The sequence below is a fragment of the Leptonotus elevatus genome, chromosome 17, assembly GCF_054856555.1.
Source record: "Leptonotus elevatus isolate MCC_2025b chromosome 17, RoL_Lele_1.0, whole genome shotgun sequence".
Classification (NCBI taxonomy): domain Eukaryota; kingdom Metazoa; phylum Chordata; class Actinopteri; order Syngnathiformes; family Syngnathidae; genus Leptonotus; species Leptonotus elevatus.
This window is the reverse complement of record NC_141255.1, coordinates 964420-979341: the sequence shown is the minus strand read 5'-3', so window position 1 is coordinate 979341 and position 14922 is coordinate 964420. Positions and strand designations below refer to the sequence as shown.

Genomic DNA, 14922 nt, shown 5'->3' with positions numbered 1-14922 from the left:
AGGACCAAAACTGTCGAAATTCTAAATAAATAAATAAATGACCAAAAGTGAAAATAAAAACAGATATTAAAAAAATTAAATAATTTTTTTTAAAGTATTTATTTATGTATATATATATATATTTGTTGTTTTTATTTCCATTTAAATAATTTTTTTTAAATGTAATTTTCGAATTATATTTTTAAATCCATTTTTATTTTCACTTTTAGTCATTTATTTATTTAGTCATTTATTATGAATGTTGGCAGTTTTGGTCCTCTATAATCCGCCAATGTTATTCTTACTCCATACCAGTAGATGTCAGTAATGTAAATAAACGTTTTATTTTTCTCCCCCGCTCACCACCATTTAAACATCACGAGAAGAAGCAGGGGAGCACACGAAAACATGGCAGCCGCCACAGAACACGCCGGAATGCCTGCAACGTCACAAGCAGACGCAAAAATAGATCCCACAAGTTCTGAATTCGAGCCGGGAGGTTTGACTTCGGATGACGACGGAGAGGACTCGGCCGAGCCGAGAATCCTGGACACCCCTCAAGACATCCGGCTTGAGGCGGCCGCCAACACGGTGGCGGTCCACCCGAGCCGAGACGTGCTGGTTTGCGGGGACGTGGACGGGGACGTGTACGCGTTCTCCTATTCATGCACGGAGGGGCAGAACCGCGAGCTGTGGTCCTCCGGGCACCACCTGAAGTCCTGCCGCCAGGTGCGCTTCTCTCAGGACGGCGAGAAGCTCTACAGCGTCTCCAGGGACAAGGCTGTCCACATGCTGGACGCGGAGCGAGGACGGCTGGTCACTCGGATCCGCGGCGCGCACGGCGCTCCCATCAATTGTCTGCTGCTGGTGGACGCCAACATCCTGGCGACTGGAGATGACGGAGGCACGCTGAAGGTCAGCACTGCTTCTCAAACCTTTTACACCAAGTAGTCACTGGTGTTGTGCTCAAGGCCACACTGTCCGAGAACAGGACCTGCCCGAGAACAGGACCTGTCCGAGAACAGGACTTGCCCGAGAACAGGACCTGCCCGAGAACACATTTCACCAAGAAAGACTTTTGGGAGTCGAGACCGTTAAGAGCATTGTCTCTTAATTTGACTTTACTTTTATTTAAAATACTTCTTTTTTTTTTTTTTTAAACATGCTGTCTGCAACCCTTTTAAACCACATAAATCTACACCCCCCCCCCCCAAGTACATTCTTGCAAAACATAATTCCATGTTTTTGAACACTGACAATTTGAGAGACGTTTCAGATCCAAACATATATGTCTGTTAATTCTCTTTCCAAAACTTTGATTTGCTGGTTAACGTGAGCTTCCCTTTGTTTATGTTTACTGCAAAGGTTGCAGTCAATTAAGGAATGGAAATGAAAGGAAGTACTTTTTATTTTCTGGCCTAAAAACAACCGTGCAATTTTTCTTGTTTTGTATTTTATTTTATTTTTTTAAAGCTCGAAACGGTTTGAGAAGTATTTATTCTGACTTATCTTGTCGGTGCTTGGGGGGAGGATAATAGCTTCACTGTAGAAATAAACAGAATGCTGACTTCTTGTCCAAAGGTGTGGGACATGAGGAAAGGTTCGGCCATCATGGATTTGAAGCACCACGAGGACTACATCAGTGACATAGCCGTGGACGAGGCCAAAAGGATCCTGCTCACTGCCAGGTGAGAATGAGATCCAACACGACGGCGAGCCCGCTCTTTTTGCAGGCTAACGCTAACCTGCTCTGCCGTTCTCTGCATTAAGTGGCGATGGCACCATGGGCGTCTTCAACATCAGGAGGCGGCGCTTCGACTTACTGTCGGAGTACCAGAGCAGCGATCTGACCTCGGTGGCGCTGATGAAGCGAGGCAAGAAAGTGGTCTGCGGCTCGAGCGAAGGCACCGTCTACATCTTCAACTGGAACGGCTTCGGCGCCACCAGCGATCGCTTTGCCCTGCAGGCCGAGTCGGTGGACTGCATCGCCCCGGTCAATGACCATATAATATGCGCCGCCTCCATTGACGGTTATATCAGGTCAGTCGAACCGTTTTGACAAATTACAGTTAACACCCGTTTGTCCCAGTGGCATATGTTCCAGACCCATCGTAAAATAAACACAAAAATCTTCCAAACCATAGCTCATCTAATAAAAGTCAGCTAGCTAAATGCTAATGATGCAAGACGTTGTTAATGACCTAATGGAAAATTTGCATATTGTAGATGTATTGGTAATTGTAAACCTTCAAACAGCTGCTTTTACACATTCCGTTTAAAAGCTCCCCAAAAACGTAAAAATAAATAAAAATAATAATTCAAATTTCCGATACATTTTGTGTCATAGAAACACTCTATAACAAAATAAGTCATGCTATCAGCTTTGGCGAGCTCACGTTGGTTTGGTTGCAGCGTAAACGCTGATTACGTATTGCTAACGCTGCTATGTTGAGAACAAAAATGTTAGAAGTATTGCTAAAAAAAATCTGCGATTATAGCGGGATAGTGCGGGATAGTGCACAATGAACCGTGATAAACATTCAGTGTTTCCCACAGATTTGAAATCTACTTGGGTGGGTGGACTCCGGCAGGGGGGGGGCGAGTTGGACGGGAGGTGCGTCTCAGTCCTGTTACATGCGGTATATGATGTCGCGACATGTTTTTCTTTTTCTTTTTAAATATATTTTTAATAGATTTTCTGGTAGTGGCCCACCCAAGTATTAACATGGTGTGGGAAACACTGATATGGGTTTCGCTGTCTTTCAGCTGCTGTGTCTAACATTCTGTCGCTTCCTCCCGTCAGAGCCATCAACATCCTCCCCAACCGCATCATAGGCTGCATCGGGCAGCACGTCGGCGAACCTGTTGAGGAGCTCGCCAAAAGTTGGGACTCTAACTTCCTGGTCAGTTGTGCCCACGACCAACTCGTCAAGTTCTGGGACATTTCCTCTTTGGCCACGACCACCATCAACGAGTACCGCAAGAGGAAGAAGAAGGACGGACGCATGAAATCGCTTTCCAAGAAAGCTTTGGGGGACAACAACTTCTTTTCAGGACTTGTTGACGAGCCACAGAAAAAGGAGGAAGAAGAAAATGAAGAAGAAGAAGACGAAGTGGATGACAGCGACAGTGGCAGCGATTAAAAGTCAATTTGATCTTGTATTTCTTGGCAAGACTGCACTGTAAACTGCACTGAGTTCTTGTTTTTCTCTTTGTTTTGACTCGCCAACATTTGAAAACAGATATCGGTGCTTTCTACTGCTTACTTTGTCAAATTAGGCCACTTGGCATTAATGACGGCGGCCAACAGATTCAAATAAGAAATATATTCCTCATCGTGGTCGTATTTAAGATTATTATTATTATTTAGCTAAGGAATGATTCGTCAAGTCAGTGGTGAATGTGTTGTATCTGTGCCAACCTAGTAAAATCTAGCTTTTGGCATTCGAAAAGTCTCATTCTAACAGAAAAACACACATACAAGTGAGATATATTTTAATCAGTGAGTATTAGCTAAGTTGCACTTTTTGACACTCACTCCACAACGTTGGCAAATCTATGGGAACATGTTTTGAATATATTAAAGTCAAACAATGCTCTTTAAAAACGTGACATGCGTTTTTTCAGACTCTGAAATGGAAGACCAGCTTGAGTAAAAAATATATATATATTTAAAAATTATTAAATTAATGGCTAAAAAATGAAATTAGAACGAAAATACATTTTAATATTTACACATTCAACTTTGACCCCTTAACGCGGGAAAGTAAAACAGGAAATGAGGTTACAACTGTGCGTACCACGTGACAAGGGTAAGTTCTGCCCCCTGTCACGTGACACGTAGCATAGTAACCAGTGTTCTTCCGGTGGCGCGGAAGCGGTCTCGTTACGCGGTGATAATATAATAAGTTAATAATACGCAAAGTAAACTGAGTTGCTTGGTAAGTAAAGCCTTCGTCTGTTTTATCACGCGCCCGACGACTAAACGCCGAGTTGACTCTTAAATCCTCCCAGAGAGCCAACTCTGTCCCATTTAGCCTCCTTGCTAGCATGCTTGTAAACAATGTCCTAGCTTGATGGCTGCTAATGATGCATTTCACGCCAATCCTGCTTCTGTTTAATCACCACTAATCACTCCTAAGCACTTTTAATTCACTTGGTTCAGTGGCGCATGGGCCATTTGATACCGAAACAGCTACACTTGCGTGTGGCTCGGCAATATTTGTGGTTACATGATGTATGTGAGTAATAAACAAAAAACGTGACCCCTTTTTCCTCACAAATTTCTATATTTGAATTATACAGGGCCGTTTTGACGCAGCACGATGCCGGGCAAGCAGCAGTTTAAAACAGGGGACCTTGTGTTCGCCAAAATGAAGGGCTTCCCGCACTGGCCTGCCAGGGTAACACACACACACACGCGCACACACACGCGCACACACATACTAAATCACGTAGGCTGTGTAGGAATTCGAAAGCTGCGTCGCCAAAGGCCGAATTTGATGACGTCACTTCTGTCGCACCTTGACCACATGCTCGTGTTCAAATCACGGACTTGCGCTGCCTTCATCAAACAGAAGTTGTCAGTAAAAGTGGCAATGTAATATGGCTGCCCTCTGGCTTCAGATGTGACTGAAAGTCCATTTGTGTTCCAAATTCATGCGATCTATGAAGGTTACAGGAGGAGGAGCCTCAGAAGGACTCGGACTGCGAAGGGGTTCTCGAGGACGCAGCTTACAAATTTGGCACAGCTATAGTAGAAACAGACACACACTTAACATTGCGCAGATAGGGGTCCACAGTTGGACACACACACACTGGCAGAAGCAACTCAATCTCACCAAGAAAAAACCTCTCTCTCTCACACACACACACACACCAAGAAAACCTCTGTCATAAAAAAAAAACTTACTCATAGAAAAATACTCTGTAAAACACACCCCAAAAAAATCACTCACACTCACCAAATAATGTTCACCAAGAAAAAAAAAATCATACACATTAGGAGTTCTTATATAAAAAAATCACACACACAAAGTGATCGTTCCGGCAACATGACACGTCAGAGCATATGTTGAGCTCATATGGGTGACGCGTCGGTACGCATTTCATTTGAAGAAAAAGTCACGTGTGTTGGTGGGATTTCAACTGATTTATCGTCATATTTGCGAACTCTACTAATGTATTTAGAGAGTAAAGGCACTTAGACCTTTGATGTGCGCACAGGAGGGCTCCAAATATGGCTATGAGACAAAATGACAATTTCAACCCCCCTACTTCAGGTCTCTTGTTGGCCATGTTGGGTACATGATGATCGGAATGGGCTTTTTACCCCATAAACAGTCGGTCACCTTTCATCAAAAATTGGAGCCAATAAGACCCCGCCCCACAAAGTCCGTCGTCGTGTGCAATTCCCAGATCCCAAAAGGGCTGAAACTTGAAAACCGTTTGAGCTAGGAGGCTCAAACTTGGGATTCTTTCTTTGGCCATCATAAGGCACTCATGGAATAAAGTTCAGGCAAGTTGAGGAGGTTTTACTGGGGAGGTTCTGGCAATCTGCGTGAATTGATGCACTTCAATGATGTGTAAGATCCAACATTTGTCCGTATTGAACAGTACTGACACAGTGTCAACAGTTTACCCAATGTGCTGCAACATGTCACAATTTTTAGGAAAACCCCTAATGGAAAACCTCCAGACAGAAAAAAAAAAAAGAGTTGTTTGACGAGTGTTTTTTTTTTTGTACCCGCATCTGTTCACTTTGTTTTTTTCCCGTTTTTTTTCCTTGTCATTCTTGACAGGTCTGTAAACCCGATGAGGTGCACAAGAAGCGAGTCGCTGTCTTCTTTTTCGGAACCCATCAGATGTACGTATGTCGCCTTGTGGCATCACTTCCAGTGTGCCACACCAACCGCAATTGGGTTTCTGTCGAATAATTTGACTGACTCAGCTTTTTATTTTTTATTTTTATTTTTTTAGAGGTCACCTCACACCAGAAAACATCGTCCCGTTCTCTGGTAACAAGTTGAGGTATGGCAGCGGCGTACGCCTCAAAGGCTTCTCCGAGGGCATGTGGGAGATTCAGAACACACCTGGAATCGGGAAGAAATCCACAGTCAGTGTCTCTTACTATTATTGGCCTCTTTTTGCTGCACCTATGATATGATAATTTCTTCACACTAGTTACAGAGTGGTAGATTATTATTATTATTATTATTATTATTATGAGGCCTATGTATAAACCTGCTCACTTACAAATAAATGAGCCTTCTCTCATTTCAATTTCCCTCACTGATTATTAAGGATGTAACGATATCCAAACATCTCGATACAATATTATCACGATATTGTGGGGAGGTTGGCGATATTAAAAAAGGTCACAAAATTGCTCATCCAAAAAAAAAAAAAAGAGCACAATATTGTGCTTTTGAACATAACAGCAATGGATATAAACAACCTACAATCTCTAATAACGCTTAATATTGAGGCAATTACTTGCTAATGCACGCACTGAGTTCCTCCACATATTGACTCAGTTCACAAGCATATTACGTTCCCCTTCACCTTACCATTAGTGTAAATTTTAAACGTAGAAGGGACAAAACATGCCATGTGAAAAATAAATTGTACTAAAAAAACTAGCCACCAGAGGGTGCTAGAACTGCACAAATGGAAATCAACCCGACTTTTTTAAGAGATGTGCTGCTTTCAGTGTTTTTTCCTGGCTTAAAATAAGGCACAGGTGGTATCATCCTGACTATGATGGGTGACTACCGATACCAGGTATCAGTGCCAATACCAGTCTTCTTTTAAGGTATCGGTACTCGCGCCGGTGACATATACCATTATTGGCCGCCCTCCTGCAGCCATTTTACGATCAGGGACTAGAAACGAGAAATTATATGAATACAAACTACAATCATTAAAAATTCATCCACTAGTACAAATTAAATTCTGAATATAGTTCAGCCTTGTTGTAAAACACTATTATGTTTATTATATATATATACTGTGTTTTTATGACTTTGGCGATGCCTCACAAACTAGGAAATGGGCGTGTGCAACAGTTGCTCCATAATCTATTTCTTCTTCGGTACATTAAAGTCACAGTAACTGATTTCACGCTTGTGTTTGTCCCCTCAGACTGCAGCCAAAAGTACACCTGCAGCTTCAAAAACAACCTCTGCAACCAAAGGTGCACCCACAATAGAAACGTCCGCCTCTAAAAAAACAAGCACCGCTGCCAAAAGCTTAACCGCCGCACCACCTTTGCCTGCAAAATCAAGAAACGTAAAGCTAAACGCAGATGAAAATGTCATTCCCGAGAAAGCATCTGCGGAGGCTCAAGGTGCGTCGACGGCAGCTAGCACTGCTAGCAGCACATTGTGCCTGAAGCAGTGTGTGGTCAAATGCGGTCCCGTTAGTGGCGCAAACGAGTTGGCGACCAGCAACTCCAGCCAGCCAGCATTGGACAGTGAGACGAAAACTCCCAGAAGATCTTCATCCAGGTTATCTGATCAAATACAAACGGAAGAAAGTCCAATGGAAATCCAGACCCTGCAGGAAACCTCCACGCCCGAATGTGGCATTGCGCCAACGACGCGAAGATCAGAGCCGCTGGTGCCGAGGGGACGTGGACGGGGGCGGGGACGGGGACGGGGGCGGGGGCAGCCGAGGAACGCCTCGGCAGAAAAGAAGATCCACATCCCACAGGTTGGCATGTACATATAAAAAAAAAAAAATTCTACAGTGAGTGAACCCTTACTATTGGTGGAGGTGTGAGACCGGAACCTGACATGAATAGCATAAATAGTGAAAACTTTTAGGAATATGCTAAAAATAACATTTGACATGACCGTTGACCATGTCGTTATTCTAAACCAGGGGTAGGAAACCTCGGTCCTCGAGAGCTGCAGTCCTGCGTGTTTTAGATGTCTTCCTCCTCCAACACAGGTGATTCAAATGATCAGCTCAGATCTGGAGAAGCCTGATAACGATCCTCACCTGTGTTGGAGAATGGAGACATCTAAGACATGCCTACCTCTGTTCTATACAATTGCAGTTGAAAATGGCAACTGCAACACTGTGAAGATGACATGTTACCCGATGTCAGAGGTTTTTGTGCCGGGGCAACCGGAAATTAGGTGGCGATGACTGCCTCCAAATTTCATTGGAGAAAATAAAACCGAATCATTTGCCTTTTGTGAATCAGTAGGGGTTCACTGTATTCCTAATTGCGTTCATGTTGACCGTGTCTCTTCAACTGTTTTCACTGCTAGGCTAAAGAAGGCCAGACGACAACGAGCAGCGTGCGGGCGACGGCGAGCACGCTGCGACTGAAGCCGTGCGTGGTCAAATGCATCAACACGAAGACCCCGGATGGTCCCGTTAGCAACAAGTTGGCAACCGCCAGCAAGCCGGACGATTTGTCCACACCTTCTGCGGCAGTCCCGACAGATGACCTCGGAATGTCGCAGAAAGCTTGCACGCCAGAAGACGGAGCCTCCACGCAGACGTCCGCATCGGCGCCCGTGGCGAAGAGGAGGCCGGGGCGGCCAAGGAAAACCATCTTACAGAAGAAGAGCGAGGTACAGACTTTGAACTTTGTGTTCTTGGCTACTTACAGATTTCTAATTTGCAACCACAGGCGGCAAAAGTACTCACATTTTGGGCTCAAGTGGGCGTACACACAACAATACAATTACTGATTTTACTCCTGTACTTAAGTAAAGGGAAAAAAAGTTCAATCTGTTATATACAATACTGATATTGAATGTATATTTTTTTAAAGTCTTTTATTGTCTTGACATGTCGCAATTGAGCAGCCTGAGAAGACACACGATGTCCTGTGTCCCGCCACCACGAACAGACCACCGGAACCCCGCAGTGCTCCGAAAACAGCCGATCCGGCTCAACCTGCCCCGACACAAACGTCCAGTCTAAGCGAGGGCAGTACAAACAAGGAGCAGGAGGTGGCGGCGATGATGGAGGAGTCAACACCTGGCAGAGGAGGGAAACGGAAGGGAAAAGGTGAAAAGGGGGAAACGGCGCAGGAAAGAAGCGAGAAAGGAAAGACAGAGATGACAACGGAGGAGTCAACATCTACCAGAGGGAAGAGAAAGAGGATAGAAGAGGAAAATGAGACGATAAAGCAGCAAGGAGCCGCGAAAGGAAAGACGGAGGCGTCAACGCAGCAGTCAGCATTTAGCCGAGGAGGGAAGAGGAAGAGAAAGGAAGACGGAAAGGAAGATACAAAGGAGGAAGGAGGTGAGAAAGGGAAGACTGAGTTGACGATGGACTCGGTGCCTTGCCGAGGAGGAAAGAAAAAGGAAGAGGAAAAAGAGGCCAAGCAGAAGAGAGTTGAAGGAAAGACTGAAGTGACTACAGAGGAATCAACACCGAGCCCAGGAGGGATGACGAGGAAGGAAGGAAGGGAGGAGAACAAGCAGGCTGCTGGCAAGGAAGGAAAGACAACAACGGAGGAGTCGACACCAAGCCGAGGAGAGAAGATAAAGATAAAAGGAGGAAAAGAGACCAAGCAGGCAGGAGGCAAGGAAGGAAAGACTAAGTTGACGACCCAGGAACCAACATCCAGCCAAGAAGGGATGACAAAAAGAAAAGAAAAGGAGGAGGCCAAGCAGGCAGGAAGTGTGGAAGGAAAGACAAAGGTGACCGTGGAGGAGTCCACACCGAGCCAAGGAGATAAGACGACAATAGAAGGAGAAAAGCGGGAGACCAAGCACGCAGGCAGTGTTGAAGGAAAGACTGATGTGACGACAGAAGAGTCAACACATAGCCGAGAAGGAAAGACAAAAGAAACGGAGGAGACCAAGGAGGCAGCAGGAGAGGAAGAAAAGGTGAAGGTCACGAAAGAGGAGTCAATGCCTCGTCGAGGAGAGAAGTCGAAAACAAACGACAGTGAAAAAGAGGAGACCAAGCGGGCAGGTGGAAAGGAAGGAAAGATGAAGCTTATGATAGAAATGTTACCACCAAGCCGAGGAGAGAAGAGGAAGGCAAATGAAATGGAAAAGGGGGAGACCAAGCAGGCAGAAAGTGTGGGACGAAAGATTGAAGTGACGGCAGAAGAGGAAGGAAAGACAAAGGTGACAACGGAGGTGTCAATACCGAGTCGGGGAGAGAAGTCAAAAACAAATGACAGCGAAAAAGAGGAGACCAAGCGGGCAGGAAGTATAGAAGGAAAGAGTGAGGTGACGGCAGAAGGGTCAACACACAGCCAAGAAGCGAAGACGAAGAAAAAAGAAAGGGAGGAGACCAAGCAGGCAGCAGGGGAGGAAGGAAAAACAAAGGTGACGACGCAGGAGTCAACACCGAGCAGAGGAGATAAAACGAAGACAATAGAAGGAGACAATAAGGAGACCAAGCAGGCAGGAGGAAAGACGAAGGCCACAATAGAAATGTCACCACCTGGCCGAGGAGAGAAGAGGAAGGCAAAAGAAGTGGAAAAGGAGAAGACCAAGCAGGCAGAAAGTGTCGAAGGAAAGAGTGAGGTCGTGGCGGAAGGGTCAACACACAGCCAAGAAGGGAAGACAAAGAGAAAAGAAAGAGAGGAGACCAAGCAAGCATCGGGAGAGGAAGGAAAGACAAAGGTGACGACGATAGAAGGGGGAAAGGGGGAGGCCAAACAGGCAGGAGGCGACGAAGGAAAGACGAAAGCGACGGTGGAGGAGTCAACACCGAGCGCAGGAGAGAAGAGGAAGCCAAAAAAAGGCGAGAAAGAGGAGACCAAGCAGGCAGAAGGCAAGGAAGGAAAAACAAAGGTCGCGATAGAAGTGTCAACACCGAGCCGAGGAGAGAAGAGAAGAGAAGGGGACGATGAGAAGACTAAGCCGGTAGGACGCGAGGAAGGAAAGACAAAGCCAGCAAGAAAAAGATGGACGCTGAAGGAGCAAAAGATGGAGACGATGAAAGCCGACGCTCAAAAAGACGGCGACGGCCGCAAGAAGAGAGCCAGAAGAGGAGAGAGCCAGAAAAACGAGACACAGAGGAGGCAGGTTGAGGTGACGGTGGAGAAAAAGAGGAGGTCAAGGAAGGAGGACACGAGGGAGGGAGGGAGGATGTCCGTGCAGGCGCGAGATGGAGTCCGAGCCAAAGGAGAAAGCGACATAGAAGATGAGGTGAGGCTTCTTTTTCTCGGTTTGTCCTTCGTGCTCGTTTTGAACCGAAAACGCCGTTTCTCCGTAGCGCCGGCGGCGGCTGGCAGCCAAAAGGGAGAGCGTCCTGAAATCGCTGCGAGGGCTGCTGAAGGCCACCAGGGGCAGCAAGCGGAGGGAGGCGGGGTCAAAGAGCATCACGTGAGGCCAAGCAAGACGTCGAGGGGCTCTCAAAGACGCCCCCGCAAACATGCAAACGTGACCTTGACCTTGACCTGTCCACCTCTTGTCTCTACAGAAAGGCGGCCATCAGAGCGAGGACCAAGCGGACCAGGGGTCCCAAGATGCTCAAAGAGTCCAACATTAGAATTAAGAAAAGTGTCCACGTGGCGGCGACAGCAAGTCCGCCTGTCACGGTAAACCGAGACAAAAATCCAGCGGCCAACCAAGACGACGGAAAAGTCAAAGAAACTTCGGAGCCGCATCCGGACGAGCTCCAGAAAAAAGATGCAAGAAAGCTGATTGGAAAAATTGTGAAAGCAACCACCAAGGTTCAAGTGAAGACCATGATGGGCGGAGCTACGCTGCCACTGGAGGACGAGGAGAGGAAGTCGGCTACCGCGACGACGACGACGACAAGCGCAGAGAGGACGGCGGGCCGGAGCTCCGAGGAGAGGAAGCCAGAACGGGTGTTGACGGACGACGAGAAAGCTGCAACTAAACACAGAGACGAAAAAGACGCCGGGAAGGCGGGCAAAAATGCGGCTGAAGACAAGTGGGGGGGAAATGAAGCGCCGAAGGATGGCGCTGCGCCGGCAAATCTTGCGAGGCAGCAAAGTGGCGGGAGGAGTCGTAAAGCAACCGCGGTCGCCGAGGAAGACCAGCGGAGTTGCGTCTCCAAAGCGATCGACGTGGAGAACAACTGCCACCTGCAGCAGAAGAAGAAGAACGCCAACTTGACGCTGACCGATTCGACCCTGCACAGAATCCACGGGGACATCCGCATCTCGCTCAAGAGCGACAACCCGGTAAGAGGTCATACGTCACGAAACAATTGAAAATGCGTTCCAAAAATGTTCCAGGCTTATTGATTCCATACATTTGGCAGCTCTGCGCCCAAATAAACGGCACTGACCGACGGGTCTGCACCCGTGCACGCAAAGTTTCTATCAGGTCTGCGGCGCGGCGCATGCTAAGCTAGCTCCTCTCGACAGCCCGTTCCGTCGAGTTATGCTACCTTCGCACGAAACGCAGGGCGAGCATTCGGCCTTTGGGTTACTCGCTAGCGTTTCACCGCGGGTGTTGCACCGGATGCAGCACCGGAAGGGGGAGGGGTGTCGATTGGTGGGCAACTATTGTACGGCAATTCAGTGGGTTGAGAAAAGAGCACTGCCGGAGTACTACAGCCGAGGCACTTTTTACTCCCGTAACGACTTTCTTTAAGGCGCGTGTCCCTCGAGCACTTCCACCTTTTTAGCGGCAATCAGGTGGCCGGCAGTTGTGCTAAATAGCGTGGGCTAATGCTAAGCACGATTGCTACATTGGTCATTTGGCACAGTTGTGAACAAACTTCCTGTGTGTGAGGTCGTCCGTAATTGAAGCCGATTGGCTGCCGCGAGGCAACGTGCGAGGAAGTTCAATTCTTTTACCTTGGGCAAATATGAGAAATGTACGGATTTTCGGTGCGCCGCTAAACTAATAAAAAGAAAAAAAACAATGAAGCATTTTCGAAAAATAAAAACGATCAAATCAGCTCTAAAAACAAATTAAAACTCAGTGAATTTTAAAAAAAGTTAAATGTCCATTTTAACTAACCGACTACTGGTAACGTGTACAACCCCAGCGCACAAATTGCTTACATTTTGGTTTGTCGCGTCAGGATATTGCCAAGTGTCTGGCGGCATTGGATCAGCTCAGCAGCATCTACGTGACATCGCAGCACGTCCAGAGGCACAGCGAGCTCGTCTCCACTCTCAGGAAGGTAAGTTGACACGCACCTGCACCTGCTGCTGTTGCGTTGCCACAAAGGTTGCTTGCTTTGGGATAGCACAACTACAAAAGTATTGCAATACTTCATCATCACAAGTAACAAGTCTTGCAATAAAAATACTAAGAATCTCAAGTGGATGGATGGTGCGATCTGACCTTGGAGTTCCATGTTAATGTCTTTGAAGGTCGTTCTGGGCTCTTCGCATTATCCATCTCCTTCAATTTGTGATCAATTTTCCTCCTGCGCCCCGAGAGGTTGACTTACAGTCCTGTGGATATTAACATCTCTAATGAATATGCGCAACTGTCGTCATGGGAACATCAAATTGCTTAGAGGTTGTCTTATAGCCTCGACCTTGAACGGACTTGTCTATGATTTGTCTTTCTAATCTAATCAAAAGCTGATCCGGTTCCCCGCAGATGCGCTTCTACCGCGCCAACCAGGACATCATGGACAAGGCGGCCATGATGTACAACCGCTTCAAGAACGCCTTCCTCCTCGGCGAGGGCGAAGAGGTTGTGAGCGCCGTCTTCCTGCGCACGCTGCTCGAAGAGAAGGAGCGCGAGGAGGCGGAGCGTTGCCAGAAGAACGAAAGGGCGGCGGGAGGCGAGGAAGACGAGCTCCGCAAAGACGTCACGCCTTCAGGTTTGCTCGTCACAATCCAGCCTTGTGCCATTTTAAGCAAATAATCATCTGTGGTCTCGTTTGCAGGGGACTAGCTTCTCGCGCGAAGACGCCAACTGTGTGAGTTGGATGTGACTGATCCGCGTCCACGCAATTCCCATGGAAACTTGAACTGAAACAAGATTTTTAGTCTTGATCGGACATTTGTATATATTCACGTTAACAGCCATCTCGTCTCATCAGGAAGGTCCTCTTGATCGTCTACACTGATATCAGTCAGTAGCTTCTGATAGGATTTTGTTTATTTTAACACAAGGTTTTGATGTTTTAAATTCTCGTCTTTCCAGTATGCTGTGGTTGTGCAGGAACTTTGAATGAATAAAGCCTCTCAATGCCATCTTTCAATAAACCAGCTGTACCCGCTCACGCTCTGCTTCTCATTGATCGGATACGAGGATCTGAAATCACAATCACATCAAATCTGTTATGTAACTACATCATGTGACGCTTCTGTATGTGGGGCTGGTGAAGGTTAGTGACCCCCTTTTCCTTTTTTTAGATATTATTGGCCGGTTACATCCATCTATTGTGTGCCCTTAAGTTAAGCAGCCCCCCCCCCCATGTAAAAGCGATCATATGAAAATGTAAACCGTAATGGATGGATGTCATTAATGTATAATTTAAGCAAATTTACTAGAAGTTTAAGTCAAACTGGTAGCCATTTTCAGTACCCAAGAAGTAGCTTTCAGTTCCAAGAAGGTTGGTGACCTAATTTAGTCTTGGGTGAACCCGCGTACTTGCAGTTTGCTAACTGCAGATCCACCTATTCACATATGATTTGATTAAAAAAAAAAATTTCTTGTTTTGTGGAAATTGGTATTGGCGGTTCATCAGCATTTTGGAATAATTTTGAGGGGTTTAAAAAGACGAGAATCAAATCATTTCATTCAATGGAAGTCAATTGTATGCGGATTTTCGCTATTCGCGGTTTGAATTTGGGAATAAAACGGAGAACACAAGGAGGAAGCCGACGTATTTACCTGCTGGCCTGGAAAGAAAGAAAAAACAATGACCGAATTTGTATTTATTGCAGACTTTTATTAACGATTTGTCTTCCGCGGCAAAACGTCCAGTCTTAGCGAGGGCAGTATATTCGACACACGTCCTCGAGCGAGGGAAGTGGCAGCAGACGGAGGCGTGTCCGCGTGTGTGTGTGTG

General features: G+C 46.4%; 2 protein-coding genes and 1 long non-coding RNA gene across 3 annotated transcripts; 2 read left to right on the top strand and 1 right to left on the bottom strand.

The window, feature by feature from the left end:
• Positions 1-359: 359 nt before the first annotated feature.
• wdr55 (WD repeat domain 55) lies at positions 360-3591 on the top strand. Its single transcript, XM_086059727.1, has 4 exons — positions 360-894; positions 1561-1667; positions 1750-2019; positions 2783-3591. The coding sequence occupies exons 1-4, from the start codon at positions 388-390 to the stop codon at positions 3120-3122; spliced, it is 1224 nt and encodes a 407-aa protein (XP_085915853.1). The 5' UTR covers positions 360-387; the 3' UTR covers positions 3123-3591.
• A 221-nt stretch (positions 3592-3812) lies between these two features.
• psip1b (PC4 and SFRS1 interacting protein 1b) lies at positions 3813-14130 on the top strand. Its single transcript, XM_086059054.1, has 12 exons — positions 3813-3920; positions 4285-4382; positions 5781-5845; positions 5959-6094; positions 7123-7692; positions 8259-8567; positions 8805-11114; positions 11182-11291; positions 11389-12118; positions 12970-13071; positions 13500-13725; positions 13792-14130. The coding sequence occupies exons 2-12, from the start codon at positions 4305-4307 to the stop codon at positions 13797-13799; spliced, it is 4644 nt and encodes a 1547-aa protein (XP_085915180.1). The 5' UTR covers positions 3813-3920; positions 4285-4304; the 3' UTR covers positions 13800-14130.
• Positions 12965-13739, bottom strand: LOC147159125 (uncharacterized). The gene is made up of 3 exons (XR_015090493.1): positions 13435-13739; positions 13236-13348; positions 12965-13142 (listed from the first exon to the last, which is right to left on the bottom strand). It is a non-coding gene; the product is annotated as an uncharacterized LOC147159125 (long non-coding RNA).
• Positions 14131-14922: the final 792 nt, after the last annotated feature.

What these genes read in the sequence shown, in the direction of transcription:
- psip1b (XM_086059054.1), top strand. Translation starts at nt 4,305, where the DNA reads ATGCCGGGCAAGCAGCAGTTTAAAACAGGGGACCTTGTGTTCGCCAAA. An exon ending in TTTTTCGGAACCCATCAGAT is followed by an intron (nt 5,846 to 5,958) that starts GTACGTATGTCG and finishes TTATTTTTTTAG; the next exon opens with AGGTCACCTCACACCAGAAA. An exon ending in GCGGGGTCAAAGAGCATCAC is followed by an intron (nt 11,292 to 11,388) that starts GTGAGGCCAAGC and finishes TTGTCTCTACAG; the next exon opens with AAAGGCGGCCATCAGAGCGA.
- wdr55 (XM_086059727.1), top strand. Translation starts at nt 388, where the DNA reads ATGGCAGCCGCCACAGAACACGCCGGAATGCCTGCAACGTCACAAGCA. An exon ending in AGGATCCTGCTCACTGCCAG is followed by an intron (nt 1,668 to 1,749) that starts GTGAGAATGAGA and finishes CTCTGCATTAAG; the next exon opens with TGGCGATGGCACCATGGGCG. An exon ending in TCCATTGACGGTTATATCAG is followed by an intron (nt 2,020 to 2,782) that starts GTCAGTCGAACC and finishes TCCTCCCGTCAG; the next exon opens with AGCCATCAACATCCTCCCCA.